An 18,908-nucleotide genomic window follows, 5' to 3' on the forward strand; every position below is an offset into this window, starting at 1 on the left:
CCTGGGTGTGATCCTTAGCACTGTTAAAAGAAAAAGAGATACGGGGTCTGAAATTGATTTGTCCTGGAGAGAATATTCATTTGTTGCTATTGTCTCAGTGTGATTTTACTTTTAATATTTGTTCAGTAATCTTAGCAATAGCTTTTTATTACAACAAATATAATTATACCCCTAATAAAGCTTTCAGAAAATACAACAAAGCATACACACACACACACAAACACACACACGTGAGATTAGAACTGTTTATAATTTCACAACCCAGAAGTAACTATAGAGTATTTTGTTGTTAATTATGTTTTACACACATCTACAGATATTCATATTTTAAAAAAACAAAACAAACCCAGTGTTGTTTTGTAGGTGAAGCTGTGAGTGCTGGAGATGCATTATGTGAAATTGAGACTGACAAAGCTGTGGTTACCTTAGATGCAAGTGATGACGGCATCTTGGCCAAAATAGTGGTAAGTTTTCATTTGGATTATCTTCTATAGGATGAAGATTTCTTTTTTTTTATTTTTAATACATGACAGTAGAATGTATTTTGATATATTATTCACATTCTTCTGGTTGTACATGATGTGACATTAATTGGTAGGATGAAGATTTCTTAAATGTAAAGTTTTTGAAAGAAAGTTACCTCTTTATTTATATTGTTGTATTATCTTTTACATAGTACATTTTTAATTCGAATTGTGTTTTTTGTATTTTCTAAATTTTCTATAATGCATATGTTATTTTTAGATGGAATTTTAAAACTCATGAGAAAAGTAAAATAAAATGCGTAAATTTGCATATGGTAAAATACTTTTCTACTGATGTAGCCAATCAATGTGTTGTTTCTTCATTTCCAGAACATTTGCCAGATAGTATAGAATAGCAGCTAAGACTGTGGTTTCTGGGAGTCACAGTGCCACCTGAATCATGTAGCTAAAGTCTTCTTCTGCAGTTATAACTGCATAATGAGAAGCAAATTCTTTATCCTTTGCTTCATAATAAAGTAGAGAAGATTATAACAAACCATGGGATATTAGGGAAATTTAAGTGAGAAAATATACAAATGACTCCCATGTCATTCTATATGAGTCTAAGCATTTGTATCAGTTGTTTGTGACTGACCAATAAATATTCATTTATGCCTCTATAGTTTGATTTGTACTGGTAAGACATACCTCTAATGGTAGTCCCTTGTCGATATGTTTTTAGTTCTGAGCCACCAGCTCATCTCTGCATTTAGGATGGATATAACACCTTCCATTGTCTATTTGGTCCAAAGGCCATACCTTGGAATGTTATACTCTAATTAGATATAGATCTTATAACTTTTAAATTAGTGTTTCTTACTAGAAGGTCCTTTGGAGGTGGTACCAGGAATTGAACTTGGGGGCACTCGACCACTAAGCCATATCCCCAGCCCTATTTTGTTTTTTATTAGCAACTCAATAAGTTGCTTAGTGCCTTGCTGTTGCTGAGGCTGGCTCTGAACTACAGATTCTCCTACCTCAGCCTCCCAAGCCGCTGGGATTACAGGCATGTGCCACTGCCTTTTATGTGTATATTTTCTAACCACTTGCTTTATTCCTGACATCTTATTATATCAAACATCTGTCTATGATTGAAGCACGTTGTTTAAAATATAGTTAACTTCCTCAGAGGAAGTCTGAATTGAAGATTAAAATGTTTACCTTTATAACTGAGAAAATAAAAAAATATACTTACCAAAAATAATTTGACTAATTTATGTAGTATTTTGAGGAAGAGAAAGATTGCTTAAATTGCCATATGTAATAAACCCAGTTTGCATTTTATTGGGTGTGCTTTTGACAGGCTGTGCCTTTGGCCCTAGTTCTGAATTGCTTGGCTGAAAAAGTCTCTCAGAATTTATAGCATTTTCCACTTAACTGCTTAGTAATGCATTTCAAATGGCTAACTATGTCAGTGGGTCAGGAGTGCCTATTCATATGGTCCCTAATGCTCTGAAAGGTTTAGGAGGGTATTCCTGCCAAAGAAAAGATTGTGTGTTTTAGGGCTTTGTATTTTTATTATTATTCTACATGCTTTTTGGACGATGGTAGTGGAAGTATATTCATGTCACAATGTTATACAGTTTCACAGAGGGAACAAATTAAGGTGGGCTCACTAGTGCCTTTTGGTTTTGTCTTCTCTCCTGCTTCAACCCTCACCACCATCACCACCAGCAAGAGTTGTACCCATCTTTTTCGCTATGGAATAATTCTCATTTTTCCAAACAAAATAACATGATTTTTACAGGAGTAATACATTTAAGAGACTTCTGCTTTCGGAATCAAAGAGTTGGATAATTGAGCTTATTAAAAGCCAAGGGATGATAATAAAATTAAACTGAACACTGAAAATAAGTACTGCAACTCTAATGTCAATTTTGAGCACACATATTTGAAAGGCTTAGAAATCATAGTACATTTTACTCTTAGAAATTTAAGAGGTTTTGTATTTTATCTTCACAGTTTGGCTTTCTAAATACTCTTTTAGTTTTGCATCTGAATTATATTTTAAATGTAAAATAATACTTAGCACACTTTAATTTTACTTTGTGCCTTGATTTCAGCATTCCATACTTTTGGGTACACTGATAAACATAGGTGAGCTCTATTTGGTATAGTTGCAGATGTTTAATGTCACTGCTTGGGAACATCTCTGGTACAGGTAGAGGGATGAAATTTAGCCTATCAGTGTTATTAAGAATTTATCTCAGGCCTTACCACCTTTTATATGTTGCTATTTGCCCTCTAGTGCTACCAGCCACATGCTGGGCCATTAGGCAGGAATTTCCAGCCCTTATCAAGGTGCACTCCAATTTTGATCCTGTTGATAGTATTTCTTGATTTAAAAGTAATATCTTTAATATTTATGGTAAGTGACATGTTCTTCTAAGTGCCTCACATGTAACTCATTTATTCCTCATAACAACCACACATACCTGTTGTTACTGGTTTTTATTTTAAAGAAATCGGCATGGTGAAATAGACAAACCTAAGACCATATAACTAGTAATTAATGGAGTTTCAGCATTGAAACCCAGGAAGTCTATACAAAACTGGGAAGGAACGCTAGTACTTTGAATGACGGACTTAATTCAAAATTTTACTATTAATAAGCTATAAGTTTATAGGGCAAAGTGTAAAATTTTTTCATTTCATATTTAGAAGTCAATGGCACAAGAGTAATAGAAGGCTTTGATCAAGTAAGCCAAAGGTGTACCCTGTATGTTTCAGGTGTCCTAAAGCTCCAGTACTTTGGTAGAACAGCATGCATTTATGGTGTTGATTTGGACAGAGGAGACACAACAGTGCCAAAGGCCTCTTTGGTTTCTAAACACAGTTTTGCAAAGTATAATTTACTCCTATGTACTAAGTCTACCCCACTTTTAAATATTTATGTTTCGTGCACTTTCTCTCTCTCTCTCTCTCTCTCTCTCTCTAGCATGGGAAAAAATGTGAGTACTTTAAATATTGTTTGATATTTAGATACAGTAAAAAGTGAAATGATAATAAAAACTTGTTACTGCCTCTTTGAAAATGTTAATGTCATGTTGGTAGGATATATGTGGAATCATATATATGATTTACAGTAAATTAGAAAAGGAGATTTCAGTTTCAAATTTAGTACAGTATCTGACTCACATTTCAGAAATCTATTGATATTTTTAAAACAAAATTTTCCCCTACAAGGGAATGGTTTACATTTGAATCATATTCTTTGTACTTGGATACTGATCTTACGGCTGATTCAGTCTTGAAAGGAATTATCAAGTGGACTTCATATCATTTAATGCTTCTTATTTCTATGAGTTTTTAAAGAATTACTCGTTTACTTTGTGATTTTTAGTAGGCATCTCATAAACAGCTAATTAAACACTTTTAGATGGAGAAAATGTTAACCTAATAATAATCTTAACTCATCTTTTGACATGAAAAATGAATAGTTTGCAGAAGTAAAACTTTTGCAACTAAATTTTTCTTGGATTGTTTGGTCTTTTCCCACAGCTTATAATTCATTGTTTATTCTTAATTAGTTTCATATGTCCATTTATCTGTATATAAATGTATACGTGTATATATACATGTGCTTCATTAAAGTATTGTTCCTTTTATTCCCCATCGGTAATTAGTAAATTTAGAAGGCTTTCTAGTTCTCAGAATTTATGTTTTATTGTTTTAAGAATAATGCACATACTAATATACATCAGAATCAGTGTAACTCTGAAATGTCAAACCCATGCTAGGTATTATGCTTTTCCTTATAATTATTGTATTAATGAATGTCCTACAGCCTATAATTCTGCTATTCATTAGATACATCTGTGATGAGCATTATTTAGAGTAATTGAAAGGAAATAATAGAAAATTTTAAAGGAATGACATTTTCTTCCAATACTAAGCCTCCAAATATTGTTATCTACAGGTTTTCTAGGGACTTCATTTAATAAGTAAATCAGAATCAGCCTTTCATTTATAAGTTAATACTGCTGATATGCTTAAAATTATTTTTCTTAATTTAAAAAAAATCATCTTTGATCTTAGGTTTTTAGTTGGTAAATATTATCTGAAAAACTGGTTAAGTAGGACACCTTAATGTTATTGATAAACTTTTAAAAACTCATAATTTTATTTTATTTTTCAGATTCTATAAGTAGATATTCAGGGGAAGAATTAAATACTAAAGTTAAATATTCTTAACATTAACCAGAATAGTTAGCCAGTTCAATACTATCAATACAATAGTTCAGTAGTTCAATTACTATCTATACAATGGAACATTCTTCCCTGGCCTTCCCACAGAGACTAAGTTTACTGAAAAGATTTTATTTTAAATTAATTTTAGTAGATAGGACTAATGGGGGGATTAAGCCCATATGAGCTCTTGAAATGTGTAAAAATTGAGAAAGACAATGTATAGAAATTGTCTGAGAAAGACAAAATAATTGAGATATGTAACCATAGTCTCCTGTTTTAGATTTGTGTTAGTTGACATCAAAAACAGTAAACCAATGGTAACTCACATATTTGAAGGCTGCCATGAAAATGAGAGATTCTAGATTTTTCCTTCATCTCAGGAAGTATTATTAATAAATGGGAGAGGAAGACTGGTGAAGGAGGGCATGAGTGGAAAGCAGAAGGGAAAGAAGGTAGGAGGTTGAGACTCTCAGTTCAAATTAAGAGATCTTTCCTTGATTACCCATCAAGGCATAAACTACTTGACATTGATGAGCCTTTCTATCTCTACTTTTTTTGTTTGTTTGTTTTTAAAATACAGGTTGAAGAGGGAATTAAAAACATACGACTAGGTTCACTAATTGGTTTGATGGTTGAAGAAGGACAAGATTGGAAACAAGTTGAAATTCCCAAAGATGTAGGTCCTCCACCATCAGTTTCAAAACCATCAGTGCCTCACCCCTCATCAGAACCACAGATTTCTCTCCCTGTTAAGAAGGAACACACAGCAGGGACACCGCAGTGAGTATGTTTATTTGAATGATAATGTTAATTAAAAAAAATTGTTATGGCCCTCTTATGGTTTTAATTATTATCTTATTTAAAGCATCTTTGTACATTATGTAGAAAGTTACTGAACTTCCCTTATTTCTCGAGGACACTGAGAAATAAGGGAAGTTATTTTATTTTACCATCATTGTTCATTCAGCAATAGATACTGAATACCTGTTACGTTCCAGGTGCTCTGAAGACTCTGCTTGCCCAATAGAGAACAAAAAGTCTGTTTTCACATTGAATTTGAATTAGGTTTTAGAATTCCAGAGTGGCACTCAATATACCAAACTTCATTAGAGACTCATGAATCTGAAGTCCCACTATGTATTCTCTTAAACACCAAATGGCCTATAAACTTGTGTGTTATTAGTTCATGCAGTGATTTAAAAATTTTTTTTTAATTGGTTACTGATTAATCTTATTCAATAATCTAAAACTTCACTTTCTCTTGGAAAAAATCTAAAAATTTGATGACAGTAGGCCCATATCAAGTAGATGTATTTACAGTAGCAAATACATTAAAATGTTCTCCATTTGTCAGTTTTAAACTTTCAGACCCAGCCTGTTTTACTCATTTTCTTCATGAGATTATGTAGTTATTTACATTTGCTACTTTGCTTAAAGTCCTTAATTAAAAAGTAGGTGCTTACTAGTCATATGACTATGGGCTTACTAGCTCATGAAATCAATGAGTTATTTTTCCCCTCTCTTATTCTTCTGGAGTATATGTAAAAATAGAAGCATTTTCAGGTAATACTAAGGACTTTAAAAATTATATTAAGGATATAGTTCAGTAACAATGAAACAACCAGAATTGAAAATGGCACAGAAATTTAAATAAACAAATGGCTAGTAGGCACATGAAAAGTTGCTCACTGCACTAATCATTAGAGAAGTGCAAAATGAAACCACCAGAATGAGACAGCACATTGATCAGTATGGCTGATATCCAAAAAACAAGAACAAACAAACAAAAAAACCACCTCAGAATATAACAAGTGTTGGTGAGGATGTGCAAAAAATTGAAACTGTATGCAATGCGGATGAGCATGTAAAATGGCACAGCTGCTTATAGAAAACAATGTGGCATTTCCTCAAAAAAAGAGGATTACCTTATCACTCAGCAGTTCTACTTCTGGGTATATGCTCTAAAGAATTTAAAGCAGACTCTCAGTGTTTGAATATCCAGGTTTATGCATCATTATTCACAGTAGAAAAATGGTAGCAATGACTCGTGTCTAAAATGCTGTGTACATACCTTGAAATGTTATTCAGTCTGAAAAGGAAGAACATTCTGACACATAATACAACATAGATGAACTCTGAAGACATTATGATGAATAAAATAAGCCATCACTAAAAGACAGATATTATGTGACTACACTTAAATGAAGAAACGCTCAGAGTAGTCAGATTGGTAGAGAGAAATAGAACAGTGGTTGTCGGGTTTTGAGGGGAGGGAGAGATGAACAGTTACTGTTCAATATATACAGAATTTTGATTTGGGCAGCTGAGAAAGTTCTGGGGATTGATAATGGTTCCCCAACAGTGGGATTGTACTTAATGCCACTCAACTTTACACCTAATGCTTAAGATGGTAAGTTTTATGTATTGTTTATTATAGTAAAAAAAAAAAAAAGGCAGGAGCCATGTGAAACGTAGTCAGAATTGAAGCTCTTTTCACTAGATTATTTACTCTTATTAAATAAATAGTTTGAAATAGTAACTAAATTTTTACAAGAATGTTTGATAATAAAATAAACTAGATTGATAAAGATTTATCTGACTAAGTCCATCTACGGGAGTCATTTTAGTTTTAGTATAAGATTTTGTTTTTCTAATTATCAGCAAAGCTGTTGACATTTAGATGTATTTGAAACAATATAAGTCTTAATTAGTTCAATTAATCTTCATATTGTCTTCTTAGGTTCCGTTTAAGTCCAGCTGCTCGAAATATTCTGGAGAAACATGCACTGAATGCTAGCCAGGGTACAGCTACTGGCCCTCGGGGGATATTCACTAAAGAGTATGTGTGTGCTTTCTATAATAATCAAGTCCATTATTTATCTTTTCTTTTTTTTTTCTGAAAGAATTTAAAAGCCTTTTTAATGAGTTAACATTAAAAAGGAGGTACATTGTTCTTTTGTGCTTTTAATTGCTTTTGTCACTAAATTGTGGTCTGAACAAGGATAGTTTTCTGAATAATTGCAACATAACTGAAAAACAGTTCTAATTTAGCAACTAAACAGATTCTTAGAAGTAATGATAAATGCAGAAAATTAAGTGTAGAACAGTAAAACTATATTGTTTCAAGTTTGTGTTAAACTGTCACCCAATCACAATTAACTTGTAAAATGTGGAAATACATTTTTTAAACAATTTGATTTTTATGTATTTCAGATTTATTAATTGGTTACAAAGCATTTTTCCTTTTGTATTTTCATTTCTAGTCCATTGATGTTTTTCCGTAAGTTGGTACCATACATTTTTAGCACCATACTTACAATTAAAAGGATTTTATAGTTATGCCTTAAAAGCTGATAGAGAAATCATATTTTTTCCATTGGTCTTCTTTTTCAATAAACTGGTTTTATTGGTATGTTCTTGTTTTATTCTCCCAAGTGAATTTTTTTATATATATTTTTAGTTGTTGATGGGCTTTGTTGTATTCATTTATTTATATACATGCTGAGAATCGAACCCAGTGCTTCACACATACTGGGCAAGCACTTTACCATGAGACACAATCCCAGTACCCCACCCCCATGAATTTTAAACAACTCTTTTAGCTCCATGTGGGGTGGGGGTGCTATGGTATTTTTATGTAATTGTACTAAATTAATTTATTAAGAGCTGGCATCTTTATGATGATGAATCTTCTCAAGAAACTGGTGTGTCTTTCCATTTGTTTCAATTTGTAAGTCTTTCAAGAGTTATTTAAATAGATGGCCCCTTTTCTGTTGGGACTCATTCTGAGAAGACAAAGAATAAACAAGTAGGTTTATGAAACTAATAATGTAAAACCACTGTAGTGGATATGTGCCACATTTGTCTAGGCAGTCACATTAAACATTTCAAATTGAGTTAGTGTTTTAAAGCAATATGCTCATTCCATCTTTAATATTAATAAATAATTCTGGGCGAAATTTTTGTAAGTAGAAATAGAGTAAAGGTTATAAAATAAATGCTGAACAAGGTGACTTGACTTATTTTCACTAGTTTACTATTCATTAGAATATTGGATTACTTTTGAGTGTTTCTTTTATTGAAAATAGAAAGGCTTTATTTCTTAAGTGTTCTCATTTATCTATATTATGATCTTACTGATTCATGTTATCTAAATGTGTATATGGGTCCATTACATACACTGAGTTGGAAATCAGCTTTCCTGAGAACCTACTGAATGGCAACATCCTAGATTGTGGAATTTTTAGTTAAAGGACTTGAAGGTTTCACTTAGCCATAAAACACTAAAATTAAGAATCCTGATAGCATTTAAGCCTGGTTTTCTCCCCATATCAACCTTCATTCAGTAAATACTATTAATATCTTAACTTTAGATCTATGCTTAGTAGATCTGCCCATAAAAATGGAATAAAACAACTATCTTCATAACAAAATAGACTTGCTTTGCCTATAATTTTAAGGGATTAGATGAAGAGATTATGTTTAATTCATTAATCATTGAAAGATTTAGTGAAATGCAAAATAATTATGGCTTTAAAAGGATTGGTTCTGCAGGTTTGTGTGAGTTGAGTTTGGGCAAAGACATGAGGTAAAGAGAAAGTTGAGATTTGCTGGCTCATAGGTAATCCAGGTAAGAGATGATGAATATTGTGCTTGCATGTGGGTAGAGGAATTAAAAGAAACTCTGATGCAGACAGCATGAGGGTAGAGTACAGAAGCCTTTGTGAAAGGCTGAATGTGGCGCACAGCCCAGGACAGCAACAAATCCACGAGTGGATTTGGTATTCTGGTGTGGATGATGAAAATGTTGGCTCTGGAAATGAAAGTAAGGGGTTTGGGAAAGCTTTTGTCTTGGTGAAGTAAGTATTATTTGAAGCTTATTGTCAGCACTTAGAAGCTTTCCAGTTAGGAGCAGTGGGATAAAGATATATCAAAGAAGATAGGTTGGGATTAGAGAGGTAGGTTTGGTAGATAATAAAGCAGTAATTGTCATTTAGATCATCAGGAGCTAAATTATTTAAAAGGCTAAATTCTTGTATTGGGAGACCTCTGGGATATAGATGAAAATAAGGGTCGAATCTAAGAAAAGGTCCTTGAACTTGGTGGTTAGCTGACCTTATGGGAAGCAGGTCAGCAGTGTGACAGTAGTGGAGTAAAGAAATAAAGTTTTCTTCTTTTCTTTTTTCTCCTAGCTATACTTAATATATATAATTTGTATAGATATCCTAAAATTTTTTTTTAAACCTACATTGAAAATCATAACATTATCGTCATATTTCCTAAGAGGAGCATAAATGCTTTTATCTTCTGAATAGCCTAAGAAAGCAATATTGAAGAAATATCCTTTTAATATTTTTGCCAGTTTTTTTATTCAGTTCTCTTCCCAAGTTGTTCCTTAACCATAAGGAGGTCAATTGGGCTGGTGTTGTAGCTCAGTGGTAGAGCGCTTGCCTAGCATGTATGAGGCACTAAGTTTGATTCTTAACACTGTATAGAAAATAAAGTTCCATCAACAACTAAAAAAAATACATATACATATATATTTTTTTTTAAAAAAATGGAAGTCAACCTTTGGTTGTCCAAATACAAAATTTATAAAAAGTTTCAGGAGAAAAATGGATTCTTCATGCATTATTGAGGATTTTTGGTGTTATATGCTACTAAAAGTACCTGTGTTTTAAGTTTAATCCTAAGGTGAGCTTTGGCAAAAATTTTGGCCTGGTTTCATCTACAGAAAGGTCATCGTAAATGATTGAAAACTTGCAGGCTTTGGCATAAGCTGCCTCAAAATATCTTAGCACACCTTCTAAAAATGGTGAGGATGTCTTTCTTCCATACCTTGTCTACTGCAAGTGTAAGTAGGATACAACGGTTAGTTACAACTGCTGAGGAAGTGCCTGTCGCCCATGGCATTTTGGAGAAGATCATAGGTGTCAGTTTTAATTTAACATTTAAGCAAACATATTGCTCTAAATATATGTTGTATAAAAGCATATAAACTTTACTTCGCTTCTACATGTGACTGTCTTTAAGAAAGCAAATACCTGGAAGTCCTACTTATAGCTTTAGATTAGATAGATTCCATTTCTTTATTCAATCCCAGGATTGCTGTTGAACTTAGATACACTTAACTTCTCTGCTTCTCTATTCTTATGAGAAAACTCTGTCCTAGTTTATGTTTAACTTGTGCTATATATCCATAGATACTGAAAAAATGGTAGGAGATGTGTAGGCTTTAGAGTTGGCCATACCTTAGTTCGACCTCAGCCCTGGCAGCTCTTAGCTGTCTCCCTCTCTGACTTTTAATCCTTTATCTTTTAATCCTCTACTTTGTTCACCACTAACCCTTTGTTCACTACTAACCCTCCTCTGTTAGTAAAAGAAGCACATTTTTTCTGCCTTTATACTTGTTCTTCCTTCTGCCTAGAAATGTAATTTTCCCAACTCTTGAGTCTTTGTCCTTTGCATCATTCAGCACAAATATTATCTGTTCAGATCTTCCCTGATCATTCTGTTTTAAAATAACCCCTCTTCTTGTCCATCACTCTCTAACTTATTGCTCAGCTTTGTTTTCTTTATGTTAGATTCATCACTGTCATTCTAATTTATGTGATTATTGTATGACTACCCCTATAGAATAAAGCTCCTTGATGGGAAGTATCTTGCTTAGCATTGCATCCCCTAACATCCAGAATTCTGTAAGTACCTAAGAAATACTGACATAGACATAGGGTTTAACCTTTTTGAGTCTACTCATCTGTAAATGAGGATTAATAACACCTTTCCACAAGACTGGTATAAGATTAATAACACAAGCACTTACCTCCCACATTATAGACTCATATTTCCACTTTTACCCCCATTTTTAGGAATCCAAGACGATGTACCAATTTAGATTTCCTTGTCAATATGACCTCTCATTTAAAAAGTTAGTTCTTTAATTTTTTTAAATAAGGAAGTTAGCTGCACTTAAAGATAAGTTTATGAACCCCTTTCTGGATCTAACGTAAAGCATGGAACGATCCTCTTTCCTGCCAAATGTTCCGGTGTGTGTTAGGGGTGTCCCTCAAATCTTTAGATTCATGTCATACTGAAGTTGTTTTATATTAAGGAAAACAGTTTTACTTAAATTGGAAAAATATTTCTTAATTCAGGTATTAAATTTTTCAAACAAGGTATTGGTTTTGTACATTACTTTTTACATGCTATAACTTAACACACTGAATTGAGGTCTTGGCATTTTCAGTAGTCTAGTTATATCCTTTTAAAAACAAATTTGTATTACAGAGTGATACAAACAGAATCTGTAACTAGTTATTTTTTGTTTTAAATGATGCTGTGTTACATTTATTACACTAGATTGTGCTTATTGAACAAATTTGAAATAATATGATTTCCTGGCCATAAACAATATTATTTACACTAGAATAATAATGATTTAGTAAGTATTTTAGCCACACATATAATAACTTGAAATTTTCTGAACACTATGTAAAAATTATTTCACAAGTATAAAGAATGAGGACATGTTTTAATTAGTGAATTGGTCATCTACCAAGTGATTCCTTCCAATGAAAGACTAATTCGATTTTTAAAAATTAATATCTAAAGGTGATACTTTGATAAAATTCTAATTATTATTTGGTTTTTGAAAATATACATGTAGCCATTGGACAAATAATAATAAACTGTAGAATATGTAGCAAATGAATTTACTTTTCTAGCTCAAATAATTGATTTGCATTATATTTTAGTCTTTATATTTCTGTAACTTCCTTTCACATATTGCCTCTATTTTATAAAAACTGTCTTATATATCTTGTTGCTAATCACAGTTATCTGATTTCTTCTTATCTCCAGAGATGCTCTCAACCTGGTCCAGTTGAAACAGACGGGCAAGATTACTGAATCCAGACCAGCCCCAGCTCCTCCAACCACTCCCATAGCACCTTTGCCCCCAAAAGCCACACCTGGACCATCTTATCCCCGGCCAATGATCCCAGCAGTATCAATTCCTGGACAACCCAATGCTGTGGTAATGTACTCTGAGTAAGGTTTTCATTTTGTAGATAAGTGGGAGGGAAAACTAGGACAATTGCTATGTTTTATGAGTATTTTTATCAATCCATTTTAGTAATAGTTTAAAGTTATGAAGAAAAAAAAAATGCTCCCAGTGCTTTTCTTGCAGATTTCCTAGCACAAACTGAATTTGTGCCGACTTCTATGTAGAACTTTAGAACTATGATTCAGCTTAAATTTGTAAGTTCCACAACCTTAGTACCATACGTATGCTCTACAATCATGATACTCTATGTCTTTTCTTTTTTTTTCTTGGATGTAATAATAATTTGTAGCTGACCCTGGCTCCTTTTATGGATATGTTTTAATTCTTGGCTAGAGAATTGATAAACTCACTATGAAAAACTGTGCAGACTGAATCATATAACTAATCATACTTGCCTTCTCAGATACATGCAGTTGAACAGCTATATGTTTTGTTTTCAGATTTTTCCTTTCTGTATTCCTTCTCTTGCTGTCAAAGAAATGCAGGACAATTAGATTAAAAATTGAATAGGCACTTAAAAAAATAAAAAGAATAAATACCTGTACTGTTCTTACTTATGGAGAAATACATTTCATTATAATTTTTGAAAAGAGATGAAAACAGTACAAGTTTATGAGACAGATTTTTTAATGTACATTGATGATTCATGACTGCATATGCAAAACTTTGTTCATAGTTAAATCCAGTTTTTTTTTTTTTAAAGCAGATTGTTCACATGAAAAAGATAAGTCTTTCAGATACTTACATAATGTAGAGAGCTTTTATTCTACTTGGTCAAATGCTTTGCTAACATAGATGTTTAATTTTATAAGAGATGATATATAAAAAAAAGAAATCAGCTGTGTTTTTGGTTGCATTATATTATCCTAAGGTGATTGTAGTTCTGTCCTGGAATGGAGTGAAGGGAAAAGGAAGGGATTAGATGTAATTTGAAGTCCATCATTCATTTGTGTGAGGTTCAAGAACAGAATGGAAAAGTTATAGTAAAGTTATAGAAAGATTTTATTATCTTATTCATACTTTATATTTTTAATTCCTAGGAATAAGATACTCATGGTTTTGTTTCAAATTGCAAATCAAAACAGAAATAATTTGAGAGACTATCCATTATATTGGATTATCTTTTTCTTTTCTATGCCATTTTTTATAAGAATTTCCTGTAGTTGGATTGTTGTTTTATTGGCTGCTTTGAGTTTTATTAAATGAAATTTGTAACAAAAGCTGCTTACAATCCACATACATGTTTCTATATGTATGTGTATGTGTGTGTGTGTATAGAGTATGCATGTATAATATCTGATATATATGTATAGATTTACTCATCACATGCACCTGTGGGGAATTAATCATTTGATATGTGTTTTTGAATTATCTTAAACATAGTAACATAAGATATCCTATTTACAACTGAGACTTGAATTTTACAACTTTTTCCTAAAGTTGTATACTAAAGCCTAAAACTTCTAGATTTATTACATTCCCCTTTCCTTTATACAAAGAGTTATTAATAGTACTTTTCCTATATTTATCTGTGTGTGTGTGTGTGTGGGTGTGTGTGTGGTGCTGGGGATTGAACCCATGGCCTTGTGCATGCAGTGCAGGCACTCGATCAACTGAGCTACATTCCCAGTTCTATATTAATCTTTGATCAGTATCATTAATTGGGTCACAGACTGGATTTCAGATGGAAAGTCATTTTATATTTTTCTATTCTACTTATGGTTTAATGGACAAATTCCTGTGGTTTTGTTTATTTGTTTTTGTTTTCAGGGCACATTCACTGAAATTCCTGCTAGCAATATACGAAGAGTTATTGCCAAGAGGTTAACTGAATCTAAAAGTACTGTACCTCATGCATATGCTACTGCTGATTGTGACCTTGGAGCAGTTTTAAAAGTTAGACAAGATCTGGTCAAAGGTTAGTTAAGTTGAATTTACTTAATGCAATAAATACATGTGCTAACCTAATCATCATGGAATCCTTTATTTTTAAAATTCACATTTATGTAACTTTTAAATTCAGTTTCATAATCTAATTGCACTCTAGGTATATTTTAGTACTAGAGAAAAGAATTGATTATGTTTCCTTATGTGTAATAAATTATTTCCATAGCTTATTACATATTACATTATTATGAATAAATCACGGATGTGTTACCTTTGTGCAGAATAAGGATTTCTGTTCTGTGTTGCTTATTACAGAATCTGTTTTGATACTTCAATAAGGTGCATTCATTTGGCATGCAGTTGTTGAGTCCAGCTCTGTGCCGCATTCTAGCCCTGTAAATAGTGTTATGGTTTGGTGGGTTGGGTATGTTGTTGGGTTTTTTGTTTTGTTTTGTTTGTAAAAATTGACTTAATTTTTTAATACGCTTTCACTTACACATAGGTTAATGTTTTTGTAAGGACACATGCATGACTTGCTTAAGCTAGATGGTTGTTTTTATTTTGAATACTTTTTGATAATGACATCTGAGCAGAACATTTTTAGCAAGCTTAAAATTAAAATTAAAAACTGATTTAAAGAATATTTTTGATTGTAAATATATCTGTCATTCTTTTTTCACAAATTTTAATTTTATATTTCTTCAAAATGCTTTTTTAGGTTATTAAATTCGTAATGCTCCTCCCAAAAAATCAACTAATAACGAAGTTGCCTAGAGACAATGATTTTTAGCGTGATGGTTTTAGTTCTCTTTCCAAACTTTTTCCTTTTGTTTTGTTTTCTTATTGCAGTGGTTGAGGTTTTTGGTGCAATAATGAATATAAGTAGTAAAAGCAGAAATTCTTGATGTGGGGGAAAGCATTTAGTCTTTAACATTAAAAGTAAGTTTTGTAGATGCTCTTTTATCAGATTGAGGAAATTCCTATTCCTCGTTTCCAGAGACGTTGAATGTTGTTAGATGTTTTCTGTGCATCTTTTGATGTAATCTTTCTTTTTCCCTGATGTTATTGTTGACTGAACTTCACACATGGAATGAATTGATAGTCCACATATGAAACCATTCAGTCATTAACTTACTCATATTCGTTTGATTTCATTTTCTAAAATTTTCTTGAGAATCTTGCCTATGAGAAATACTGGCTTGCAGTTGTCTTTCCTTGCGATTATTTTTCTGGGTTATCAGATTTATTAGATAGGTTGGGGAATGTTTCCTCCTCCTTCATTTTCTGGAAGAGTTTTGGTAGGATTTGTATTTTTTAATTGTTGGGCAGAAGCTGTGAAGCTGTCTAGGCCTGGGATCTTTTTCTGGATAGAGCTTTTAACTACAAATTCAATTTTTAAAACCAGATACAGAGATTTTGTTTTCAGCGTTTTATATTATATGTGTTTTAGGGATTGTATTTTTATCATTTATATGAGTTAGCAAATTTATTGGCATAAAGTTGTTCATGATAACATCTTATTATAACACCTCTATAATCTGAAGTGATAACTTGTTTTCAATGTTAGTAATTTGAGTCTTCTCTTGCCTTTGTCAGATAGAGGTTTATCAGTTTTCTTTGATTTTATTAACTTTCTCAGTTGTTTCTGTGATTTTAATTTCATTGACTTCTACTTTTACTAGCCACTCAAGAATACTTTGATTTGTATTTTTATAGAATAACCTTTTAATCTGTGTCCTTATATTTAAATAGGTTTCTTGCGATAGTATATGGTTGGTTCTTGCATTTTTTATGCAATTTTGCAATCTCTATTATAATTAAGGTGTTTAGACCATTCACATTTGATGTAATGGTTGGATTTAAATCTACCATTTTGTTCTTTTGACTTTTAGTTCTATCTCTTCTTCCTTTTTTCACCTCTTATCTCCTTTTAGAGTCCCTTTTTTTTATGATTGTATTTTATTTCTATTTTATTCCCGCCCCCATTTCCTCTCTTTGAAATGGCTCCCTTAGAATTTATAATCTAATTCTTTAACTTATCCCAGTCTGCCTTCAACTTTTATCACAATATTTTATGTATAAGAGCCTTACAACCATTTACTTACATTTTTTCTGTCCTATATTTTGTGCTGTTATTGTCATCCTTTGTTTCTTTGTGTGGTGCCAGCATAGGATACATGTTTATTGATTTTTTTCCATAGCAAATCAACTCTTTAAAAAAGAGTTTTAAAATGGGGGGGGGGTGTCTCTTTGTATATGCATAGTTTTTCCATTTCTGACAGTCTTCATTTCTTTGTGTAACTCTAAAGTGCTGTCTGCTATCATTCTTCCTCTCTATAAAGAATTTTCTTTAGATTGTTTCATGTTTAAATGTTATTTCAGTGGTATTAGGTACATTCATATTAAACACTAACTCCCCATTCCTCTCTTCTCCTAACCCCTGACAACCACCATTGTACTTTCTGATTTTTTTTTTTTTTTGGTACCAAGGATTGGACCCAGTAATGCTTAACCTCTGAGTCATATCCCCAGCCCTATTTTGTATTTTATTTAGAGACAGGGTCTCATTGAGTCGCTTAGCACCTCGCTTTTGCTGAGGCTGGTTTTTGAACTCACAATCCTCCTGCCTCAGCCTCAGGAGCTGCTGAGATTATAGGTGTGGCTGTGCCTGGTCCTGCTTTCTGAATTTGATTACTGTAAGCACCTCACATGAAGTGGAATCATAAAGTACTTGGTGTTTTACTGGCTTATCATTTTACTTAATGTAATGTTTTCAAGGTTCATTTTGAACTGGCACAGATCCAAATTTCCTTCCTTTTTAAGTCATTGTGTGTACACAGTATATTTTGTTCATCCACTCATCTGTTGGTAAATACATGGATTGTTTTTCTACCTTTTGTTGTTGTGAATGGGGCTGCCATGAATGCACATATATCTCTGAATTCCTACTTTTAAATCTTTTGGAAATGTCCCCAGTAGCAGAATTGCAGAAGAACCTGGTTGCCCAGGTATGGTTCACCATTTTGCATTCCTGTCAACAGTGTGTGTGAGGGTTCTAATTTCTTCCCATCCATACCAACGCTTGTTATTTTGTAATTTTTTAGATTAAAAAAGAATATCCTGGTGGATATGTCACCTTAATTTTTGAAACGTAATTTTGCTAGGTGTAAACTTTTGAGTTAAGGGTCTTTTGTTTCAAAACTTTTAAAGATATCATCCACTGTCCTCTGGCTTGCAAAATGTCTGCTGCTATTATTAATCTTTGTTCCCCGGTGTATGCTTTTACCCCTTCTTGTTTTCTTTAAGATTTTCTCTATTAGCTATTTGACTATTAAATACCTAGGATTTCTCCCCCACTTGATTATATTTATCCTGTTTGGATTTTTCTTGGCTTCTTGTTTATTGTCTTTAACCCTAATTTTGGAAAATTTCCAGAATTATTAACTGTATCTTCTACTTTGTGTGTTTTCTCTTTGAGATTCAAGTTATAGTGTTAGACTGGATTATCTGAACATGTTAGATGCTTCGGTTTGGATAATTTTTATTTATGTAACTTGAAATTCAGATTCTTTTCTCTGCTATGTTTAGTCTATAAAAGTTGACCAAAAAAAGGGCTCAGAAAAGTTAGGGTTTTGTAATTTATCCTGCTTTTTTCTCCACCCTGTTAGGGTGGGAATGACTTTCTTGCAGCTTTCTACACTGTGACTAAAAGCAGGAGTGATAAGATAAGTCAGTTTGTATTCAGACTTTCAGCATTTCATATGAAGACAGACTGACTGCTGTTTAAAGGTTAAGGAACCAAACAGAAGGCCATTCGATAGAAAGGGATACCTTTTGAAAAAGCTGTGGGTATATACGTGACTATCTGACCAATGTAATTCTGCAACCTGTACACTTGGAAAAATGAGAAATTATATCCCATCTGATTCAAATGTATGATATGTCAAGATCATTGTACTGTCATGTGTAACCAATTAAAACAAAACAAAACAAAAAAATTAACTATGGAAGCAGTCCTCATATCTCCAATCATACTTTCTTAGTCATAAATTATTTTCCTGTTTTCTTCCTGAGTCAAGAAGCAGTAATATTTCAATGGAGGTACGGATTAACTTAGTATCTTTACATAGTTTGATAAATTAAGGATTTTCTCATGAGTCTTCAGAGAACCCACATTATCTGTATTCCTCTTTCTCATATAAGGTTATAATATCTGTAAAGTTTGTTCGTTGTTTTACTTT

General features: G+C 32.5%; 1 protein-coding gene across 2 annotated transcripts in view; it reads left to right on the plus strand.

The window, feature by feature from the left end:
- Positions 1 to 18,908, plus strand: part of Pdhx (pyruvate dehydrogenase complex component X) — a 66,904-nt gene that overhangs the window by 27,984 nt on the left and 20,012 nt on the right. For both annotated transcript variants that reach the window (XM_058583215.1, XM_046455954.2), the window contains exons 3-7: positions 364 to 464; positions 5,296 to 5,495; positions 7,456 to 7,554; positions 12,576 to 12,750; positions 14,551 to 14,698. In XM_058583215.1, the coding sequence (XP_058439198.1) occupies positions 364 to 464; positions 5,296 to 5,495; positions 7,456 to 7,554; positions 12,576 to 12,750; positions 14,551 to 14,698 (723 nt within the window). The remainder of the gene's footprint in view (positions 1 to 363; positions 465 to 5,295; positions 5,496 to 7,455; positions 7,555 to 12,575; positions 12,751 to 14,550; positions 14,699 to 18,908) is intronic.

The sequence above is a fragment of the Marmota monax genome, unplaced genomic scaffold, assembly GCF_021218885.2.
Source record: "Marmota monax isolate L192 unplaced genomic scaffold, Marmota_monax_Labrador192_F-V1.1 WCK01_AAM20220418_F8-fsc00047, whole genome shotgun sequence".
Taxonomy (NCBI): Eukaryota; Metazoa; Chordata; class Mammalia; order Rodentia; family Sciuridae; genus Marmota; species Marmota monax.